Source organism: Rhododendron vialii, chromosome 4a (genome assembly GCF_030253575.1).
Source record: "Rhododendron vialii isolate Sample 1 chromosome 4a, ASM3025357v1".
Taxonomy (NCBI): Eukaryota; Viridiplantae; Streptophyta; class Magnoliopsida; order Ericales; family Ericaceae; genus Rhododendron; species Rhododendron vialii.
The window spans coordinates 37,455,478-37,477,864 of NC_080560.1; the positions used below are offsets into that span (position 1 = coordinate 37,455,478).

A 22,387-nucleotide genomic window follows, 5' to 3' on the forward strand; every position below is an offset into this window, starting at 1 on the left:
GACATGATTTTGCACTCTATTTTTTTACTAGCTTTTTAGTGCAACTTTTACATGTAATTTTTCATTAAAAGTGAAGAAAATGTGATTTAAACAATCACTTTAAATTTACCGAGTTTAATTGATTTAATCATTTTTTTTATGTTGTTTTGCATCTTAAGTTTATTTTTGTACAAGACAAATCATATTCTACTACTAATGGGAAAAGATGACTGTGAGATCCCACCTCTTTAGTCCCATTTTGGTGGGTAAAGCAAAACTTAAGTGTAATATATATAATGAAGGGTAGTGATAATGTCATATTTTAATTTGTTAATGTACAATCTCATTATACACTGTTGGAGTTTCGATACCAACCAAAACAGTACCTTTGATACTAATTAACATTTTCCTATAGTAAAATGTTCATCAGTTACTATTAACTTAATTGAAATTGACCTTTTGAACTACGTGATTAGGTTAATAGTTAGCAACTCAGCAAGTCGTTATCATTCTATTTGCCACTTGCCAGGTGGAATAACACTCTTACAATCACTTTGTGCTTTTTTCCAAAATTTGTCATTTTAATAGTCACAATCTTTTTTAACATACTTAATTAAATTTCAAACTCTATTTTAATATACTTAATCAATATGTGGAAGTTTATTTTTGTGTATTCTTTTCTCCTCTTAATCCGGCCCATGTTAACCAATTTGGCTTTAAAAGTCAAACAATGATTTATTTTGTCTTTATTAAAAAAATCGCATCTTTCAAAAAAAAAATTTAAAAAAATCGTATTTGTTAGTTTTGCGTCAAACTTTTGTGACTTATTAATTCATCTTGACGAGAAGAATCAGAAAAGTAAAAAATTTTGATTAGAACTTATAATTTTTAAAAAAAGACAAAAAAAAGTTGACTTATTGATTTGTTTTTATTTTTATTCAAAAATTAGGAGTTTCGATCAAAATTTTTTACTTGTTCAATTTCTCTCATCGAGATGAATCAATAAGTTAAAAAAGTTTGGCACAAAATAAACAAATACAAAAAAAATTTAAATAAAGACGAAAAAATAAATTACTTTAACTTTTCAATTCAAATCCACCCTAAAGTTGAGATTCTGGCTCCCTGATTGCGGTAGTTTATTGACAAAAAACACCACATGATTTTTCTAACTACGTTTTCAATTTTAGAATCCAGGACCGTCTCTTCCTTCATGTGAAAATTGAAATGGACAACATTTTCTTTCTTTCTTTACTCGAGGCATGGCCTTTGCTTACTTTTCAATTTGATGCCCCACAATCCACCACCGTGATTGACAAACGATGTCATGGCGCTTACATCACCTAGAAAACATTTGTGGCCATCACCCCAAAGCGTTGCAGCCCAATCAAATCCAGATTGGGGCCGGCTAGCTCAAGTAATGTTTCATGCCCTTATTACCATGCATTTTTACGATCATATTATTAAAATGTATGAAATCTCATATAAATACGTGATTGGAAAAAAAATTGTTGGGCACTATATGGCAGTATCCAAAAAATATAGGATAATTTACTAAAAACAGGGAAGGCTGCAAGGCAGGATTTTCTATACCCCTCTTTCCAGTTATGTGAAAATTAAAACATCAAATGCTATTTTTTATTGATCCGGCTAGACTACATGGCTGGACAAAGTAAATGTTAGCAAGTTAAATACTATATGAAACTGGTGAGGTAAAACAAGATGCGGTTTATGCTCTTGTCCAATCCATAATTTTACATTTTGTTGGTCACTGGGATAACCAACGAGAAAGAAGTAGGGAACTACTTCAAAATCTAAAATGTCCAACGTTAACTCATTTTCGTTGGTATAAAGATGTCGAGTTTCAAGGGTTGAAGGTGCACATTTAACGCTCAAGAGATATTTGGCAGTTTTCACAGGTAATTTCCGTGAGGTAAGAGAAAAAATTTGTCTTGCAATTGAAAATCAATACAATGAAATCAAAACGAAGATTGCTAGTGAAAAGCTTCTCGTTACCCATAAATTTCAGATTCCTATGTCAAAGGGAACTTGTTAGTCATGTTTCTCTCTTTCTACTTTGTAGAGATCCGTATTTTATTTCCATAATTCTTTATGCTTTATGAAGGCATGAGTTGTGATGTAAAATGGAGAATGAGTTCGTATGTCAAATGTGCTAGAATTTAGTAGTTCGGAATGCAAGTGTAATATGCATGAGTGTAGGGGTGGGTAATAGGTAATTTCGTGTCATTTTCGTGTTATATATCAAAATCTTATTTATAAAATCCCACAACATTTTTCAATTTATCAAATCTTTCGTGTCATGTTCGGGTCGTGTCATTTTCGGATTGTGTTGTCATGTCAAAAAGTCCTACTTTTTGCTAAATTTTTATTTTTTTTAGTTGACAGTTTATCAAACTAATGTCCAATGTATAGAATTACCTATAAAAATATCTATTTTTAGCTCAATTATATGAAATTATTTTGTTTTTCGTGTCAGGCATGCCCACCCCTGGTGTATAAGTGCACGTGTGTGTAGGGGATAATTTTCCCCCACCCATATTTCTTTTCTTTCCAGGCCACACGTTTTTTTTTTTTTCTCTCTCACTATTCTCTCGGCCGACTCTCTCTCTCTCACCTCTCCTCCAAACTTCTCTCTTCGAATTCATCGCCTTAGAATGAGATTTTGACAAAAATCCCAAGTACTAAAGTTGTTCTACGAGACGAGAGGTTTCTATCCATCCGAGAAAATTCATGATCGGAGCATTTCGAAGTTTCCTCCATGTTCGGGCATGCTTCTAACCTTCGAGGTAGGGATCTTCTGCCTTTTTTATATGTTTAAGTGTTAGTTTTATGTACAAGAATCAAGTTTGATCATCTATTTTGAGTCTTGAATAAATCTAGTGTATGCTGAAAATTTCGTAGGTTTTAATAATCTGTATTTTGGGGGCCCTTCTGCTAGGAATCAATTTTTGGTGTCTTCATAACTGTTAAAGTACGTTTTAATACGAAGATTTCGGTACCAAGATCATGAAAAATCGATAATCACACAATTAGTTATGAATTTTTGAATACCGGCTGTTTCCTGGATGTGCGAATCTGTGCGTGGCTGCCTTCTTTTAATGTCCTGGGCATGTTGAACACTTGGGTGGCTTTGGGTCTTTTACAGGAGCTGCATATTTAAGTTAAGAAGAGATTGTCGTTGGAATCAAGTAATTTGGTTAAGTATACAATTTTTGGTGAATTTCTAAAGCAGGGTTGGTTGACTGGTGCGAAAATGGTTGTGAATCTGTTTTTCTTTTGATTGTTGGGTTAATCTCCTCTCGTTTTTTAACCTAGGATTTTTACTGAGTGTAGTGCTTGTAGTGGTGCAACGTTTGGCGTTGGTTTCAATATTTTTGGGTTTAAGATGAAAGAGTTATGATTTTCTATGAGAGTATGGCAAATTTTCACAAAGAAATATGTGGTGCCTTGTGTGCCAGGACTTTTGGGGGTTTTGGAAGAACTAAGTTTTAATCTAGGGATTTCTCTCTCTCTGTGTGTGCTTTTGTATGTGGTAGTTTAGCACATTATTGAGTGTCTTACCCCTATGCTTGAAATGGGTGTGATTTGGGAAAACTTGAATCAGTTTTTAAAAAAGAAAGGGCCATAGAAAGAGTTTGAGCTTGTCTATCTTCGAATACTCTTGTTTTGATGTTGGGCTAGTATGTGGGTTTAATTTAAGAGATGTGAAAAGTTGATTTTGTTGAAAGGGTATGTTTTAGTAAATGAATCGGTAAAAGGGTATGTTTGATTTTGGTAATACAGAAGGTTGTGAGTATTAATATGTTGATTTAGAATGTGAAGTTTAGACAGAACAAAGCACTCGTGAGAAACGATGAACTTTTAACCTGAGTTGGTATGGCTTGATAAATTGGGATTGGTGTGGTAATTTATTTGGTATGGAAACATGTTAATTTGATGTTGTAGATGTGATAGTATCTAATGTAAAATAGTTACATTGGTTTTGTAGTTTAAACTTATAATGGTAAACTGGAGATTTGATTGAACGGTATGCATGTGCGTATAGGTGGATAATTCACACTTGTTGATGATGAGAAGAAAACGAAAAGACAGAATAAAAAGGGACAGGAGGGAGGACACGATAAAACTTAAGTTTTAAAAGATTAAATTAGGTGGACGTGTGAGTTCTTTGATGACACATTGAGGTTAAGGTCCTTGTGCACATTGTATTTCACTTCTTTGTGTGTAGTGTGTCGACTTAGAAGCAAGTGTGACCAGTGAAGCGGGGTGCGTGTGTAGCTGAGAGGGTCAGTATTTGAGAAATGGAGTTAAATATATATTTTTTTTCCCAACATGAGTATGGTATTTTGTGTTCCTCTTTTTGACAACAAATTTGCTTTTGGAAAATGTTTTTCCTTAATATATGTCTTCACTTCTGCATATAATTTAGGTATGGATATCTCTACGAGCTAGTATAGCTCACCCTATCCTTTTAGGTACTCGCCATGGCCTTTAATTTGGATTTGCATGGAGTGTACATTGAGACGCCTCTTGAGAGCTTCATTGAAATTATTAAGGAGTTGTTTATCATCTAGTCTAATTCACGTTGTGTACTTTACCCGCAATTGAAGGTTGTACCTTTTGGTTTGAACATATGTAAAGCTATGTATAAACTCATCTCCTTGATTATTGTGAAGCCCTTTTTAATGGAAGACGTTTGGGAGACTTTATGTAAAAAAAAAAAAAATTTAGAGAGAAGAAGAAGATACTTTGATTCTTTGTTTGGATTGGCATGACATTTAAGGGTAAATATAGTTGAGAGAATGACTTTTGTTCGTAGAAAAGTATTATTATTTTGTTGAAAATCGAGGACGTAACAACTTGGTATCAGAGCATAGGTTTAGAATACCTTGTGACCGTGGGGAGACACTTAGTCTTATGAGTCTAGCGGTTGCATTGGGGCATGAATTTTGTGTGTACGTGAATAGCTTACACCGATCTACGCGACATCTTAATTGCATCTCTGTAGCGTCATATAGTGTTGTTGACCTTTATTGGAGAAAATTGGAGGTTTGACCTCGTAAGTGAAGTTGTGGTTGTTGATTAGTTCTTCTACTTAACTCTTGTGGCGGCTGAAAAATTGTGTTTTACAAATATGTGTATTTGGAGAAAGCTACATATTAATGCAGTTGAGGTGACGTGGTTATGTCTTGTGGTTGTGGTGTATTGATCACTGTTCTGGGTGATTCTGTGTATAATATTTTACGCTATTGTATTTGGTGTCTGTTTTGTGCTATCTTAAATGGTAAGCTTGAACGTATAATGCATCTCATATGTTTATGTTAACTGATATATAGATTGCTAAGGGTGACCATATCTAGCATATGTGAAACTTATTTTTTTTAAGATTTTGAGGATCTACTTCCGGATATTCAGTTTGAGGTGCAGCTGGCCACTGCAACTTAGAGATTGAATATCCAGAATAGACACCTGTTAAAAAAAGGGGGGTATCAACTTGGACCTTGTCTTGTATGGTGTACTAATAAGCAAGATAATATTTAATTCTTTTAACCATAAAGAGATAAGTTCAACTGCAAAATTTTCTCTATGGGTGAGCTTATCAATTTGTTTGAAAGGGGTTACGAAGAGTATGCGTGCCTTGTTATGTCTCATGTGAACATGTGTTTTTGCATCCGATAGAGAATTGAGAACTGTGAAGTGAAATGGTTAAATTCTTTTGGAATTGCAATGCTTTCTATTACCTTCATGATGATAGGTTGGTACGTGTGTGTTTGACACTAAGTGATGTTAGAATATGACTTGATGATGATGTTTTTAATTAACAAGAACTAGTGTAAAATTGTGGTTGAATTTAGTTTCTTGATTCTATGCTAAGGAAAATGTTGAAAGGAAAGGTTAAGTCTTGAATAACGATCTAATGATGAATTAAGGTTAAGCCTTGGATGGAACACTTGAATATGTAGAAACGTGACAGGGTTGTTTTGAGGCAAAATTTTTGAGTTGCATCGGAAAAGAAAAGAGGAATTTCTGTAAAAAAAAATATATAGAAAGAAGTATTCAGAGTTATCTTATTTGTGTTTTCTTGACTGTCTGTTACATATCTAAGTTGTTGCATGACTGTGGCTGAAACATTAATGTACGGAGTTAGAAGTGATTTGTAGGTAGTGGACTAAACGATATAATAAGCAGACATACGGTTAGAATTATTTCTTTTAGATTGAACTGAAGGCAAAAAGGAAGATGGAGATGGTAGCATTCGGGAAGAGTTGTTTGGCATGCTTAGTGAGTCATGTTTGTTCGATTAGAATTGGGATTGTTTGCGTTGTGTCGTAAAATGAACAGGTCTAGAGCTAGAGTCGGTGCATCATTTTGAGGAGAAACTGGTGCGTGTCCTAGATCTTCATGATCATGTGTTAAGGGGTAATGTGATATCTGTACCGAGAGTTTTGTGTAGTAGTTTGGGTAAGGAGAGACAAGGTTAGAAAGGAATTCTTATTTATTTTCGATATAATGAACGTAAGTTTCTCGAGTTAAGACTTCGTGTTTGTTGAATGGTTGAATAACTTCGATCACAAGTGGTTTTGCGTGTATTCATTGAGGCAGAATGTGATAGACCGTGGTTTATCAAATTTCGAGGACGAAATTTCTTCAAGAAGGGTAGGATGTAGAGACCGGTATTTGATTTCCATAATTCTTTATGTTTTATGAAGGCATGAGTAGAGATATAAAATGGAGAATGAGTTCGGATGTCGAATGTGCTAGAATTTAGAAGTTTGGGATGCAAGTGTAATATGCATGGGTGTATAAGTGCAGGTGTGTGTAGGGGATAATTTCCCCCCACCTATATTTCTTTTCTTTCCAGGCCACACACACGTCTCTCTCTCTCTCTCTCTCGGCCGACTCTCTCTCTCACCTCTCCTCCAAACTTCTCTCTTCGATTTCATCACCTTAGAATGAGATTTTGAAAAAATCCCAAGTACTAAATTAAGTTGTACGCGACTAGAGGTTTCTATCCATCCGAGAAAATTCATGATCGGAGCACTTAGAAGTTTCCTCCATGTTCGGGCATGCTTCTAACCTTCAAGGTTGGGATCTCCTGCCTTCTTTATATGTTTAAGTGTTAGTTTTATGTACAAGAATCAAGTTTGATCATCTATTTTGAGTCTTGAATAAATCTAGTGTATGCTGAAAATTTCGTAGGTTTTAGTAATCTGTATTTTGGGGGCCCTTCTGCTAGGAATCAATTTTTGGTGTCTTCATAACTGTTAAAGTACGTTTTGATACGAAGATTTTGGTACCAAGATCATGAAAAACCGATAATCACACAATTAGTTATGAATTTTTGAATACCGGCTGTTTCCTGGATGTGCGAATCTGTGCATGGCTGCCTTCTTTTAATGTCCTGGGCATGTTGAACACCTTGGGTGGCTTTGGGTCTTTTACAGGAGCTGCATATTTAATTTAAGAAGAGATTGGCGTTGGAATCAAGTAATTTGGTTAAGTATATAATTTTTGGTGAATTTCTAAAGCAGGGTTGGTTGACTGGTGCGAAAATGGTTGTGAATCTGTTTTTCTTTTGATTGTTAGGTTAATCTCCCCTCGTTTTTGAACCTAGGACTTTTACTGAGTGTAGTGCTTGTAGTGGTGCAACGTTTGGCCTTGGTTTCAATATTTTTGGGTTTAAGATGAAAGAATATGATTTTTCTGTAAGAGTATGGCAAATTTTCACAAAGAAATATGTGGTGCCTTGTGTGCCGGGACTTTTGGGGTTTTTGGAAGAACTGAGTTTTAATCTAGAGATATCTCTCTCTGTGTGCTTTTTTATGTGGTAGTTTAGCACATTATTGAGTGTCTCAACCCTATGCTTTAAATGGGTGTGATTTGGGAAAACTTGAATCAGTTTTTTAAAAAAAGGGGCCATAGAAAGAGTTTGAGCTTGTCTATCTTCGAATACTCTTGTTTTGATGTTGGGCTAGTATGTGGGTTTAATTTAAGAGATGTGAAAAGTTGATTTTGTTAAAAGGGTATGTTTTAGTAAATGAATCGGTGAAGAGAAAGTAGTCGTTCGAGAAACCTAAAGTGTATCCAGGCCTTTAAAAAAAATAGAAACGTGATAACAGAAAATGATATTGGCAATGGTGGGCCTAGAATCTAAGTAAAAGGTGTGTGAATAAGTGTGTGTGTGAGCTTTTCGATGTCCGGCGTGATTAATGTGTCACGTGTATTGATGTTTCGATATGCAAGCGAATGCTTTGATGTTAATGTTATTTGATTGATGAAGATATGTGGTGGATTTCCTACATGAAAGAGTTGGACTTGGGTGTTCTTATTGTTATAATCGTGAAGATGGTATTATTTATGCATAGTTAATCTTTGAGTTGGTTTGATTGGTGTGTTTTGTCGTACATTGAGTGTCACACCCCATTCCGGAAAACACCACACTAAAATTTATTTTCCAAATGGGATGGATCCACGCCTTGGCCCTGCTCAAACAGTAAATAAAAGCACCAGCTAGGTGTCCAACTCATAAAAAAAAACTTAACTTGCATATATACGAAAATAACTGTCATACAAAACGTGCCCACATGTATTTACAACATATACAAGCTCCAAAAATAGGCACATAATCAAAAGAGTCAAAAAGCTTGACTTCTATATACACAACTCCTGTCTAGACTCTGCAATGGACCCGCGTGCCGTCACGCACCTGAAAAGAAATCACTGTGGGGGTGTGAGCTTTCAACTTGCTCAGTGAATGTGCTTATTCGTAATAAGAGAAGCAATAAAGACAAGTGCTATCAACAATTTAAAACAAGAATATTCAGCCCACAATAACGTTCCATTACATAATATTCATAACGCCACTAAGGCAATTTCCATATCAACGCCACTAAGGCAATACTCTTTACGCCACTAAGGCAATATTTATTCACGCCACTAAGGCCATATTATAACGCCACTAAGGCTACGATCATATTCTCGCTTAGGAGCTCAAGCCAAATATTAACCATTTCAATACGAAAAACAACTTTACACCATGTCTCATCTTCTGCTATTAAAAATAAGAACACCCACCTCGAGGTCCAGCCAAAAAGGTACCAACACGAGCTCACTCCCTACATGGAGTCACGGTGCTCGTCGTCGCTTCCGAACTTGGCGTACAGCACATAAATTCATACATGTAAGTATTAGTATAGAGATGCCCAAAAAGTTAAACACCAACAACCATTTTCTCTATACTATCTCCTTAACTAAGTATCCTAATTGATTTCCACTTCTCTGATACAGGTTCTTATAGCTCAAGTTGCAATTCAACATCTAGTATGTAATTCCTACATCCAGACATGCAGTTTTGGCATCCAAATTCCAAGTTCCAGCGGCTATACTCAGTTTTAGCACCAAAAGCACACATTTTCTGCAATTAGGTTCTCAATGGCTGCACATAGAATCACATTTCAACACACAAAAAGTAATTTTTGCACTTTAAATATACTTCACAGCTTCGAAATCATAAGTTCAGCACTTGATTTCTAGTTTCAGCACTTCAAGGTACGTTTTTTACCAGCAAATTCACATGTCCAACTACAATAGGAGTAGGTTCCAATCATGTCCTTCCATTCCAACCAGCTAATTAGGTATTATATATTAATCTCACCAAAAAAATTTAGTTTAAGTATCTAAGAAATCTATTCCCAGCACCAAAAACTTGTGTTTGAGTTTCTTAATTCAAATCCTACACAAACCCTAGAGTTAATTAGAGAGGAATGTAAACAAATCATAACACACCCAAATTAAGAAGAAAATTAAAGCACTTACCACAAACCTAATTCTTTTTTTTTTCCTTCCCTTTTCTTCTCTTTCCCCTCTTTTCTGTTGCCTCTTCTTCTCTCTGTTTTCTGATCACCCTTGTTCGTTCTTTTTTTTTTTTTTTTGCTTTGCTTCTTTCCATTAGATATGTGTCACATACACACACATGCACAACAAATGCTTTCCACGTGCACACACAGCACATGCCATCTTTTTTTTTTACAGTTACATCCTTATAGTTTAGGAAAATCACTTTATAAACCCTCACACACAAATATAATTAAATTAACTCAACTTTATGTTCTACTTTTATTATAAGAGCAGGGTCTCACATTGAGACTGGAAAAAAGTGTTTGATGTTGATGTTATCTGATTGATGAGATTAATTGATTGTAGTCCAAGGGTTGTAATGGGGAAGTACTGCAACGCAAGGGGTGATAATGCAGAAACCCAACTAATGAGTTATATTTTACTGCAACGCAAAGGGTGGAAATGTCGAAATCGAACCATTGGGTGATGTTTACTGTAACGCAAAGGGTGGTAATACAGAAGGTTGTGAGTGTTAATATGTTGATTTAGAATGTGAAGTTTAGACAGAACAAAGCACTTGTGAGAAACGACAAACTTTTAACCTGAGTTGGTGTCTTGGATGCTTTGAAGTGTCGATGCTTGCTTTCTTCCTTCTTATAGACTTCCTAAATTATAGTGGCTTGATAAATTGGGATTGGTGTGGTAATTTATTTGGTATGGAAACATGTTAATTTGATGTTGTAGATGTGATAGTATCTATTGTTAAAGAGTTACATTGGTATTGTAGTTTAAACTTATAATGGTAAATTGGAGATTTGATTGAATGGTATGCATGTGCGTATAGGTGGATAATTCACACTTGTTGATGATGTGAAGAAAACGAAAAGACAGAATAAAATGGGACACGAGGGAGGACACGATAAAACTTAAGTTTGAAAAGATTAAATTAGGTGGACGTGTGAGTTCTTTGATGACACATTGAGGTTAAGGTATTTGTGCACATTGTATTTCACTTCTCTGTGTGTAGTGCGTCGACTTAGAAGCAAGGGTGACCAATGAAGTGGGATGCATGTGCGTGTGTAGCTGAGAGTGTTAGTATTTGAGAAATGGAGTTAAATATATATATTTTTTGTGTGTAGTGTGTCGACTTAGAAGCAAGTGTGACCAGTGAAGTGAGGTGCGTGTGCGTGTGTAGCTGAGAGTGTTAGTATTTGAGAAATGGAGTTAAATATATATATATATTTTTTCCCAACATGAGTGGTATTTTGTGTTCCTCTTTTTGACAACAAATTTGCTTTTGGAAAATGTTTTTCCTTAATATTTGTCTTCACTTCTGCATATAATTTAGGTATGGATATCTCTACGAGCTAGTGTAGCTCACCCTAACCTTTCACTTCTGCATATAATTTAGGTATGGATATCTCTACGAGCTAGTGTAGCTCACCCTAACATTTCAGGTACTCGCCATGGGACTTAGCTTGAATTGCATGGAGTGTATATTGAGATGTCTCTTGAGAGCTTCATTGAAATTATTAAGGAATTGTTTATCATCTAGTCTAAATCACGTTGTGTACTTCATCCGCAATTGAAGGTTGTACCTTTTGGTGTGAACATATGTAAAGCTATGTATGAACTCATCTCCTTGATTATTGTGAAGCCCTTTTTAATGGAGGACATTTGGGAGACTTTATGTAAAAAAAATTTAGATTGAAGAGACTTTGATTCTTTGTTTGGATTGGAATGACATTTAAGGGTAAATATAGTTGAGAGAATGACTTGTTGGTAGAAAAAGTATTAGTATTTTGTTGAAAATCTAGGACGTGACACACTTGGAGAGCTTTTCAAGTAATGTGAATTGGCTCGGACAGATTATGTCTTGGGTCCTTGTACTGGTCATTTCTCAAGAACTATGGGTTTACCTTGTGCACACATGATGAGAGATAAGGAAGATGGAACTTTGCTACTTGATATACATCCACAGTGGAGAATTGATAGATCATTTACTGATATGGATGGTGGAGTAGACACAAATGGAAGTGAAATTGAAAGTCTTTTCAAGAGGTTCCATGATAAATACAAACAAATGCCTTTTGCTCAAAAAGAAGATAGCCATAGGCGAATTGCTGAACTTGTTGACGGTGAAATTCTGTTGACTCTTGATCCTAACACTCAACCCCACAAAGGATATGCCCATTGGGTTCAAAGAAAAGAAAGGGAGATTCCTCTACCACTCGTCATCCTTCAGCATTTTGAGATCGCGAAAAAGACCCGTACATGTAGTGTTTGCTACCGTGTTGGACACAATAGCCGCACCTGCCCACACAAGGATAAAAGCAGTAGCTCGGACCCTCATTTTGTCTTGGCCGACCAAGATGTCTCTCTAAATATGCTCGAAACACCATGTAAGTTATCTATTTATTCTATTTCATGATACTTGAGCATATTTTCCGCGACTCATACATGTTTCTATCTTGCTTTATTATTGATATACTTTCCAATTACTTTTGTGTGGCTCAATATGATATCAATACGTCATTGCAGTTATAAGTGTGGTGGAGATCATTATCGTGTAGGTGCTAAATTTTTTCGATTTTTTGCAAAGCACAAATTAGACAAAGACGCATCCACTTTTTGCGGAGCACAAATTAGTTGAATGTGTAGAATCAATTTGTGGGGAACTTGTTGAATGTTTTTGGACTGATTGAAGAACTAATAGTCATGTGGAACTAGCTAAATTTTTGGGGAAATGTATGCAGAACTAATGAAATTGCATGACTATATAATGTGATGGATGATAAAGCTTTAATTGGAATTGTATGGTTTTAGTAGTGAAGTATATTTTTTAATGGAGTTTTCTGGATGTTTTTTTTTTCTAAGTCAGTTGCAAGAGAAAGGAGAAGAAACCTTTTCTGGGTTTTTTTTTTTTAGTTCTTGTCTGCCCCTTTTTTTCTAAGTCAGTTGCAAGAGAAAGGAGAAGATTCGGGTTGTAATTTCTGTGTGCTCTTTTATTTCCTTTGTAGTGGGAGAGAAAGGGGCAAGTCAGTCATTTGGCAAGTGAGAGAAAGTAGGCATTACAAAGAACAAGAGTATTTTAGTAACTTCACTCAATATAAACAAAAAGGACAGTGGCGTTAACAATTTAGAGTGCGGCAAAATCAGCTTCCAAAGAAAAAGACATTATTCCTTCCGTCCCTTTTTAAGTGTCCTGCTTCGTAACTCCAACTTATTAAAAAGACATCGTCATTACACCTTTCACATATTTTTTCTTCACTTTTTTTACTTACCCATCATCATTACACTTTTACTCGCTAACTTTTCAAAATAAAATCTACTTTTAGGAACAAAATAGATAATGCATTAACTTTTACCCCTTAACTTTACAAAATAAATATTTATTAATGGACATTTCAAAATGAAATACTGGACTAAAAAAAGGAACGGAGGGAATAGCATATATAGTGAGGTGGAGACGTGTGAAAGTAAAAGGATGAGTCACGTCGGTTTTTGGCTTTTGTCTCTTTGGAGGGGAGGATAAGGGAGAGAGAAATTGGGGCGTGACACTCTAATAAATAAATAAAGAGTAAATTAAAGAGCTCAGCTAACAGCAGAGACAATTCGCAGAGAATCACGCAGAGACAAACGCGTTTGGTCCCATATCGGGTCCCAAAAAAATCTAGAAAAATATCCATAAATTTTTGAATAATTCGCCCTTACGAATCAAAAAGTAATATTTACCGATATTCACTGGAGCTGATTTTTTACAGGGCCCCATAAAATAATATTCAAAAATTTATGGATATTTTTCTAGATTTTTTTGGGACTCAAAATGGGGCCAAACGCGTTTGTCTCTGCATGGTTCTCTGCGAATTGTCTCTGCTTATAGTTTTTTTGTAAATTAAAACTCAAAACAGGATATATGTGAAAGTAAAAGGATGAGTCAAGCCCAGTTGTTGGCTTTTGTCTCTTTGGAGGGGAGGATAAGGGAGAGAGAAATCGAGGCGTGACATTCTAATAAATAAATAAAGAGTAAATTAAAACTCAAAACAGGATATATGAGAAAGTAAAAGGATGAGTCAGGCTTAGTTGTTGGCTTTTGTCTCTTAATTTGGAGGGGAGGATAAGGGAGAGAGAAATCGGGGCTCTTAATTTGGAGGGGAAGATAAGGGAGAGAGAAATCGGGGCGTGACACTCTAATAAATAAATAAAGAATAAATTAAAACTCAAAACATGATACATGAGAAAGTAAAAGGATGAGTCAGGCCCAGTTGTTGGCTTTTGTCTCTTTGAAGGACAGTTGAATACGTTTTATACGTTTTAAGCACACGACTCTTCTGGCTCAAAAATTTGGAAACAAACTTTCTGAGTTCCAAAATATTTGCAATAAAGGGGATGCAAGCAATAATACAAGTGGACACAGAAAACACGGTAACATGTGCTAACATGGCAAAAGTAGCTGCAATGAACGCAGTCATCAGGAAAAACATGGAAACTAAAATAAGAACAACCGCACCAACATAGCGAGCAATGGCAAGATCATAAGCATCATCATCTCCTGTGTAAGCAAACCATAAACCAGTGATGCATAGAAATAGAGATATGAAGGAGCATATCATGGCTACGGTGTTGGTTATGACAAACGCTTGGAAAGCTGTTGCTCTTGCTAGGACTGCCATGCCTTGGTGTCGACCTTGGTTTCCATCATAGCCACCGGGAATTGCAAAAGCAGCTGCGAAGGTGATGGTGGCTATAAGTGCAGCCACTACCATCAAGGTTTGGAACCATTCTATGTAATTTTGCCATCAGCCTCTCCCTTTGTTTGGTTTTTTCTTCTATCTTTTGTTTTTCATGTCTTTCATTTTTATTTTTTTTATATCAAGTATCGTCGATAGAAAGTGTAAATCCAATGACATTTAAGAAAGACGATGCGTGGACAAATATAAGAGAATTATTCGACACGGTGCATTCAGCGCATTAGTTCGACTGATAAACTCGTGAATGCTTCATCGCAGGAAAATGCTTTGGAGTGTTAGAAAATAAATGAGAAATCGGATGGCCATAATCAAACTCATAGTACTTCCATATCCGCTAAGATATAACGTGGCAGGGCCAATCCATGCTTGCATATATATAAATACACACACTTGCACATATGTTGAAAATACACATATAGAATTAGTTTTATGCTTGAATTTCATCATATGGTGCATTTATATTTGTTGCTTTACGAGCTGGTTATCTATTTGGAGTTATTATTTCTTGATTCTCTTTATTTTAACTGTCTTAGAGAAATATTTTAAAATAAAGTCATTAACAAAACTAGCTCATTATACTTGTCAATGTTCATTTAAAACATATTTTAAAATTTTTGTCTGAGATTTTGTGCTCATTTTTACCTAATTTAACTTATAGTACGCGTTATAAACTTTTATAGTTAGTAATGTGTAGGGGGATGAAAACAATTGGTGCTTCGGATCAACTGGATTGCAACGGCTTTATTCGTGCCTCTTCACCGGAACCCTAACTCGACGTCTGAACCCTAATCTGCAAAATAAACAGGGGGTGAGTGCACCTCTGCCTCTCGTGGCAAAGGCCCTTCGATGCCTTTGTTAGTATCACGTACTAGAAATCAATCCCTAATTATCGGTAGGAAAGTAATAAGAATGCAGTGTATTGCGTACCTTTTTCCTCTAGGTTCACCTCATATTTATAGGTTTTCGTATACTTGCTGACCAAGCATCCCTGTTGCTCTAGGATTCCCAATTCATACAGGAAACCCAGGATATCAAGGATTCTCGTTTCCTTTATCAGTTTAATTGAAAAGAGTCCTTTTAAGATTCTCTTTCCTTTACTGGCCGGACATCCCATTCTCATTGGGTATCTTTCCCAGATCCTATATTCCTGAGATCTTATTCCTTAACGGAATACCATTGTTTCTGGATTCCTCCAGAATGTTCCCCATGCTCCAACATTCGATTGGAGTTCTTTCCTTGTTCGGCGATCTCGTTGCCGAACAGACTACCTGGACCAAGAACCTCACATGTAACTTGGTCCAAACGTAGTCAGAATGTCTCTTATCTGCCGAACAGATAATTTACACCAGTGACTTGTCATGTCATTGGCCTTTATTTAGCCGAACAGATTGCATAGACCAAGGACTTCTCATATTATTGGTCCATATCGCTGTTCTTCATACTGCCTGGCGATAAGTCCAGTCGTATTTACCACGTGCTCCCAAACATCTCGTGTTCGGCAACTAAATGCATCTGCTCGGGAATACCTCCCTACAATTGCTCCCCAGCTTCATCTATTTACCACTGTTCGAGGGCAATATATGATGCTTAGAAACAAAATTTTATTTAGACCAGACTCTTCTGATCCCGTGCAGTCAAAATTTTAATATTTTATTTGATGACTTTTGGCGCTTCTGTCATTATACCATTTCGGGGTAATGACTCCACGTGGCACGTATCGTATGCCTATCATCAATTTCGAACTGACGTTCTATGAAACGGCGTCAGAACAATCTCTGCTTTCCGTTACTTTATCCTATAACGGCGTGAGAGGAGACGTTTCGTCTCCGTTTCTCTCCCTTAAACCCCAGAAAAGGGTTCATTTTGATTTTCTCACCCAAAACATTCGAACTTTCAGTCTTTCCCTCTAAGCTTTCCGCCATCGCCGCCATCTACAAATTCGATTGCATTCTAGGAAATTGTCACGGTATCTTTGTAAGATTCTCGTTCTAACTCCATTTCTTCTGCTTAGGTTTCTATCTGAGATCTCCATTCTCAGTTTCGTGAGTCATTTTCTAGGGATTCAGTCGCACCCTTTTCTAGTCTTAACTTTTTCTTCGAATATATCCATGGCAAATGACAATGAAAACCCTCCTAGACCCAGTAAGTTTAGGAAACTCTGTGAAACTCCAACTGCCATGGCGGCATTTGGGTCTGAATATAATATCCCTGACAACGTAGGATTTGAACTCGCCCTTCTAGGGGCAGATAGGGACGGTGGCTCTTGGGATAGAATGTGTATCCCTATAGTGGCAATTGTTGAAGGTGGAGTCCGATTTCCCCTTCATCCACTCCTTCGTCAAATCCTAAGTTGGTACCGCCTCACTCCTATGCAAGTATCAATGAATGTTTTTAGGCTGATAATGGGAGTAGTTGCCTTAAATAGGATTCTAGGCACCCAGTTAGGGATCTGGGACATTCAGTGGTGGTACAGTATTGTATTAAACCCTGAATATAACACATACTATTTCAAAGTAAGAAGGGCAGAAAAGCGTCTCGTGCTCAACCTGCCAGATTCTGCTCGGGACCACGAGATTGACTTTCTATATGTTACTGGAGCTTTTGAGCCACTAGGAGAGGATGGTCAAGTGGTGGGACTCCACTGCCCCCACGTATGGGGATACCCACATAATACTCCTCATTTTTCCAACTTTGCAATTTTTTGTTTACTGCTTTCTCATAGCTTTTCCATATGTCTAATTTTGTTGTTTCAATTTTGATTCTGCAGCTGAAAACGCTAACCACCGTCCCAGACGCTTACCGAGCAATATCCGAACAGAGGACATCAACAAAGTCCTCAAATATACAGGAGAGCCGGGTACCCGAACAGCTGGTCGGGGTCGAGACGCTGATATACTGCTGGGATACGACCCTTCATACAGAGGGGTCATTGACAGAAGACTCGCCCATCCCAGTACGAGTGCTACTTCTACCTCTACATCAGCTGCTCCCCAACCACGTACCTCAAGACATCAATCCGGTGTTACCATTGCTGGTCAACTTGAAGAAATTCCCATTTCAGAAGGAGTCCCACTACCACGTTTAAGACTTCGTAGAACTACTCAGAGTCGAACTATCTCTCAACAACAGCCCGAACACCCTTTTCCAAATCGTGTTACCAGTCAATCGTCTTCATCAGGTTATACTCCATCTCCTCCTAACTTAGAGATAATGACCCGTCATCCTCTAAATCTCAGTTCCCTCCTCACCGTCTCTTCTCGGGGACGTGGGACTGGCCGAGTGGCCTCAACTGGCGCCCCTCCTCCACGATCTCGTCGCAATAGGGGGGATCTGCTCGGTCATCGTCTTCTCCTCGAGAAGTGGATACCACTACAGAGGCCACTGACCTTCATAGAGACAAACGTCCAAGGGTAGATGACCATGACGGTACTGCTTCTCAAGCAGATACCGAAACTCATCATCCTATCTCACTAACTACTCAAGTCCTTCCTCAGACGTGGACTCCTCCTTTCATTAGGGGAGACCGTCCCGTTCACGTCGGGGACAGTACTAGTTCATCTGAAACAGCACTTGCCCTAGCTCAAGGGCTGCTGCTCCCAGTTGACATGCAGAAAGAAAATGCATCTGCACCTGACCGGCTCGTTTCTACTGGACTTGTCAGTGGTATCAAGGTATTTATGACTTGATCTTTCCTTTCAGTTACACGTAAGGTCTTTATGTATATGCCGTACACTATCAAACATGTATTGCTACATCCGTCTCTAACTGTTTGATATTTTGCCAGTTCATTCAAAAGATGGTTACCTTGGGTAAAAAGTACCAAGAAGTTGATACTGAGAGGGTCAGGCTGATGAATGACAACACCAGGTTGCTCCGAACAATCACTAGGTTGGAAAGAGAAAGAGACAAAGCTAAGTCTGACTTCAATCAAGCTAAAGGCAAACTCGAAGTTGCCGAAGAAAGCCTCAATCACGCTTTGTCAGAGATTGATAATGCCAAGAAAGCTGCATACGAAGAAGGGTATCAGAAGGGTTTTGATACCACAACTGCTAACTACGTTGAACAGATTCCTGCCATTCAAGATCAGATTTGGCTTGCTTGCTGGGAAACATGTTTAACGAAGGTTGGCGTTGCAGACGACTCCCCTCTCTGGACTGAGAATGAATTACCGAGCAACCGGGTTGCAGCTCCCCAGGAGCACGAAGTGCCCCTGGAAGATGATTTTGAGCACCAAATTGAAGACTTTACAGAAGCAGAGGAAGATATTCCATCTGGATCTCAGCCCGTCCAGTCTCCTGCTCGAGATGCAGTTAATGAACCCATAATCCTGGAGGAAAATCCAGTCGATGATGGTGCAGATACTCAGATCAATACTGATGTTCCCGTAGTCCAGAATGTGGACTGACTTTGGTAAGTTGTTTGAGCTGTTTGATTTTGGTTGCTGGTCCTGCGTGACCATAAGCATTGGCCCTGCGTGGCACTAGTACTTTCAAAAAACAGTTGGCTTGATACAAGTATTCGGCCCTTTGTGGTATAACTCTTTATGTTTTGTTCGGCTACACTCGTATTTGCATCTGTTCAGATGCAAATAGTTTTAATCGTAAGTTTTTCACACTTTGCTAAGTTTCTTGTACTTTTAAAATCATTTGCTTTCTCAGTTTCTCCTACTGTTTACAAGTTTATTTCATACTTGTATTTGTGAACATAATTATACAAGTGTTTCATACTTGAATAAGTGTGTTTCAACAGACTTTTTGTTAAGTCTCACGTCCTTTCTTGATACAGATGTTAAGTGTCACGTACTTAAATAAATGTGGCTAACATATGCTCGTTATGAATTTTAAGTATCACGTACTTAAAATTCCAATTCCATACAAGTATTTCGTACTTGTATTCGTTAAGTTTCACGTACTTAAATGTTTAAGTTTCACGTACTTTAAACAAGGCATACAAATGATTAAGTTTCACGTACTTAACTATAATTATTTTAAGTTTCTCGTACTTGAATAAAATGTGGCTAACATATACTCGTTATGTCTTTAAGCCAAGCCAGTTGTTTTTTACAAGTGTCTCGTACTTTAAACTCCATACAAGTGTTTCGTACTTGTATTCGTTAAGTGTCACGTACTTAAATGTTTAAAAAGTACACAAGTGTTTCATACTTGTTTTTAAGTTTCACATACTTAAGATGTATAAAACTTTTAAGTTTCACATACTTAAAAGGTATACCCTGCTCCCCAATACAAATGAGGGAAACTGAACCCGTAGTTCGTATTAAAAACAAATACCACAACAGTTATACTAAAGAAGTGATTTTATTCATAATCTATAAAAACTCAAGAGGGCGTTATTTGTACCCCATGAAACAAAAATAATCAAAACTGGAACAAGAGAATTATATTCGTAAATCCCACACAATCATGTAGTGCAAATCCAAAACAGATTTTAATACTGCTAAACGAAGAACTTTCGTAAATTATGAACATTCCAAGGCCTCGGAATTGGATCACCATCCAGATCTGCCAATCTATAGGCTCCTATGCCTACAATCTCGGTTACTCTATACGGGCCTTCCCAGTTGGCCCCCAGCTTGCCTTCGTTGGCCATCTTGGTGTTGCCGAGCACTTTTCGTAGCACGAGGTCCCCAACACCAAATTCTCTAGGATGAACATGTTTGTTGTAGCTTTTCATCAGCTGTTCTTGGTAAGAAGCCAGATGGACTAAGGCCTTCTCTCTCTTCTCCTCGGCGAGATCAAGCTCGATTTCAAGGGCTCTGTCATTGCCTCCACTTTCAACCAAAGCGGTCCTGTTGGTTGGCAGACCCACTTCTAGAGGTATGACAGCCTCTGTTCCAAATGCCAATGAATAGGGGGTCTCTCTCGTAGACCTCCTAGGCGTTGTTCGGTGAGCCCACAAAACTAACGGTAACTCATTAGGCCACTTACCCTTGGCTTTATCTAGCCTTTTCTTGATCCCATCAAGGATAGTTTTGTTAGAAGCCTCTGCTTGCCCATTACTCTGAGGGTAGGCTGGGGTGGAATAATAGTTTCGTATTCCATACTGGGCACAAAAAGCCTTGAATTTCTTTTGAAATTGGGATCCATTGTCTGTAATCAATGAATAAGGGACCCCAAAGCGAGTGATGATGCTTTTCCACACGAACCTTTCTATCATAGGTTCAGTGATTTTGGCCAATGGTTCTGCCTCAATCCACTTTGTAAAATAGTCAGTTGCTACAAGCAGGAATTTTCGATTCCCAGTTGCTTTGTGTAGTGGACCCACGATATCCATCCCCCATTGGGCAAACGGCCAGGGACTTGTCAAAGGCACCAGATCCTCGGCGGGTGTTCTAATCATTGGTGAGAATTTTTGACACTTCTCACAAATCTTCACATATACCTTTGCATCTTCCTGCATGTGTGGCCACCAGTAGCCTTGAGTAATTGCTCGGTGGGCAATGGATCTCCCTCCAGCATGGCTCCCACATGTTCCCTCGTAGATTTCGTGAAGGAACTTCTGCACCATTTCAGGATGTACGCATAGCAAATATGGACCCGTAAAGGATTTCCTGTACAATTTACCCTCTGGGGACAGCCAAAACCTAGCAGATTTGACCCTTATCTTGTGGGCCTCCTTTTTGTCAGAAGGGAGTATCTCATCTCGTAAGAACTCCATGATTGGGTCCATCCAACTTGGTCCTTGATTCACGTCCAAGACTAAGTCTACATTCCTCCCAATGCTCAGCTCATTTAGATATTCTACTGCCACCCTTCTTTTGAACTCAGTTGGTACAGCTACAGCCAACCAAGCTAAGAAATCTGCATGAGCATTCTGTCCTGAACTTATTTGCTCAATATATACCCTCTCGAAGATATCAAGCAAGTCCTTGGTTGCCTGCACGTAGGCCACCATCTTTTCATTTCGAGTCTCGTACTCGCCGGACAGCTGATTCACAACAAGCTGGGAATCACAATACACCCTGACCCGTTCTGCTTTAAGGGTCTTTGCACTTCTCAATCCAGCCAAGAGTGCCTCATATTCAGCCACATTATTCGATGCACTGAATCCAAGCCGAACAGATAGTTCAATCAGAACTCCTTGAGGAGGAAAAAGGACAACCCCAATTCCAGAACCAGTATTACATGCTGATCCATCAATGAATAGCTTCCATTCTTTGGGATCCTGTTCGACTACGGGTTGATCCTTCATGGATGATGTTTTAGCCACCTGTTCCATTTTCATAGGAGGCAAGGGAGCAACAGTGGGGGAAAACTCTGCCACAAAATCAGCCAACACTTGGCCTTTGATTGCTGTTCATGGCTGATATTCGAGATCGTACTGGCTTAACTCCACGGACCATGTCGAGATCCTCCCCGAGAAGTCTGCCTTTCGAAGCAGTGATTTTAATGGATACTCAGTATATACCACAACCTTATGGCTTTGGAAGTAGTGTGGCAATTTCCTTGTGGCTGTCTTAAGTGGCAGGACAAGTTTTTCTAAAGGCAGATATCTCGTCTTTGCATCCAACAATGTCTTGCTAACATAATAAATAGGGATTTGCTCGATCCCCAAATCCCTCAACAGGACTGCACTTACTGCATGCTCGGAAACAGCTAAGTACAGAATTAAAGACTCACCTGGCTGTGGAGTTGACAACAGTGGGGGTTCGGCCAGGTACTTCTTGTAGACACCCCAATCTGGGCTTCCAGATTAGTTTACTTACGGTTTTTGATTCCTCGATGATGAAATGGATCAAGAACACCCTGGGAATGATAGCATGTTTGAGCTTTGAGTGTTTGCAA

General features: G+C 38.0%; 1 protein-coding gene and 1 long non-coding RNA gene across 2 annotated transcripts; one reads left to right on the forward strand and one right to left on the reverse strand.

Annotated features, from left to right (window-relative positions):
• Positions 1–2,528: 2,528 nt before the first annotated feature.
• On the forward strand, positions 2,529–11,558 carry LOC131324193 (uncharacterized). The gene is made up of 2 exons (XR_009199259.1): positions 2,529–2,783; positions 11,292–11,558. It is a non-coding gene; the product is annotated as an uncharacterized LOC131324193 (long non-coding RNA).
• A 2,496-nt stretch (positions 11,559–14,054) lies between these two features.
• LOC131323983 (protein ACCELERATED CELL DEATH 6-like) lies at positions 14,055–14,623 on the reverse strand. Its single transcript, XM_058355816.1, has one exon. It carries the CDS (start codon positions 14,598–14,600, stop codon positions 14,055–14,057), a length of 546 nt encoding a protein of 181 aa, XP_058211799.1. The 5' UTR covers positions 14,601–14,623.
• Between the last annotated feature and the right edge of the window lie 7,764 nt (positions 14,624–22,387).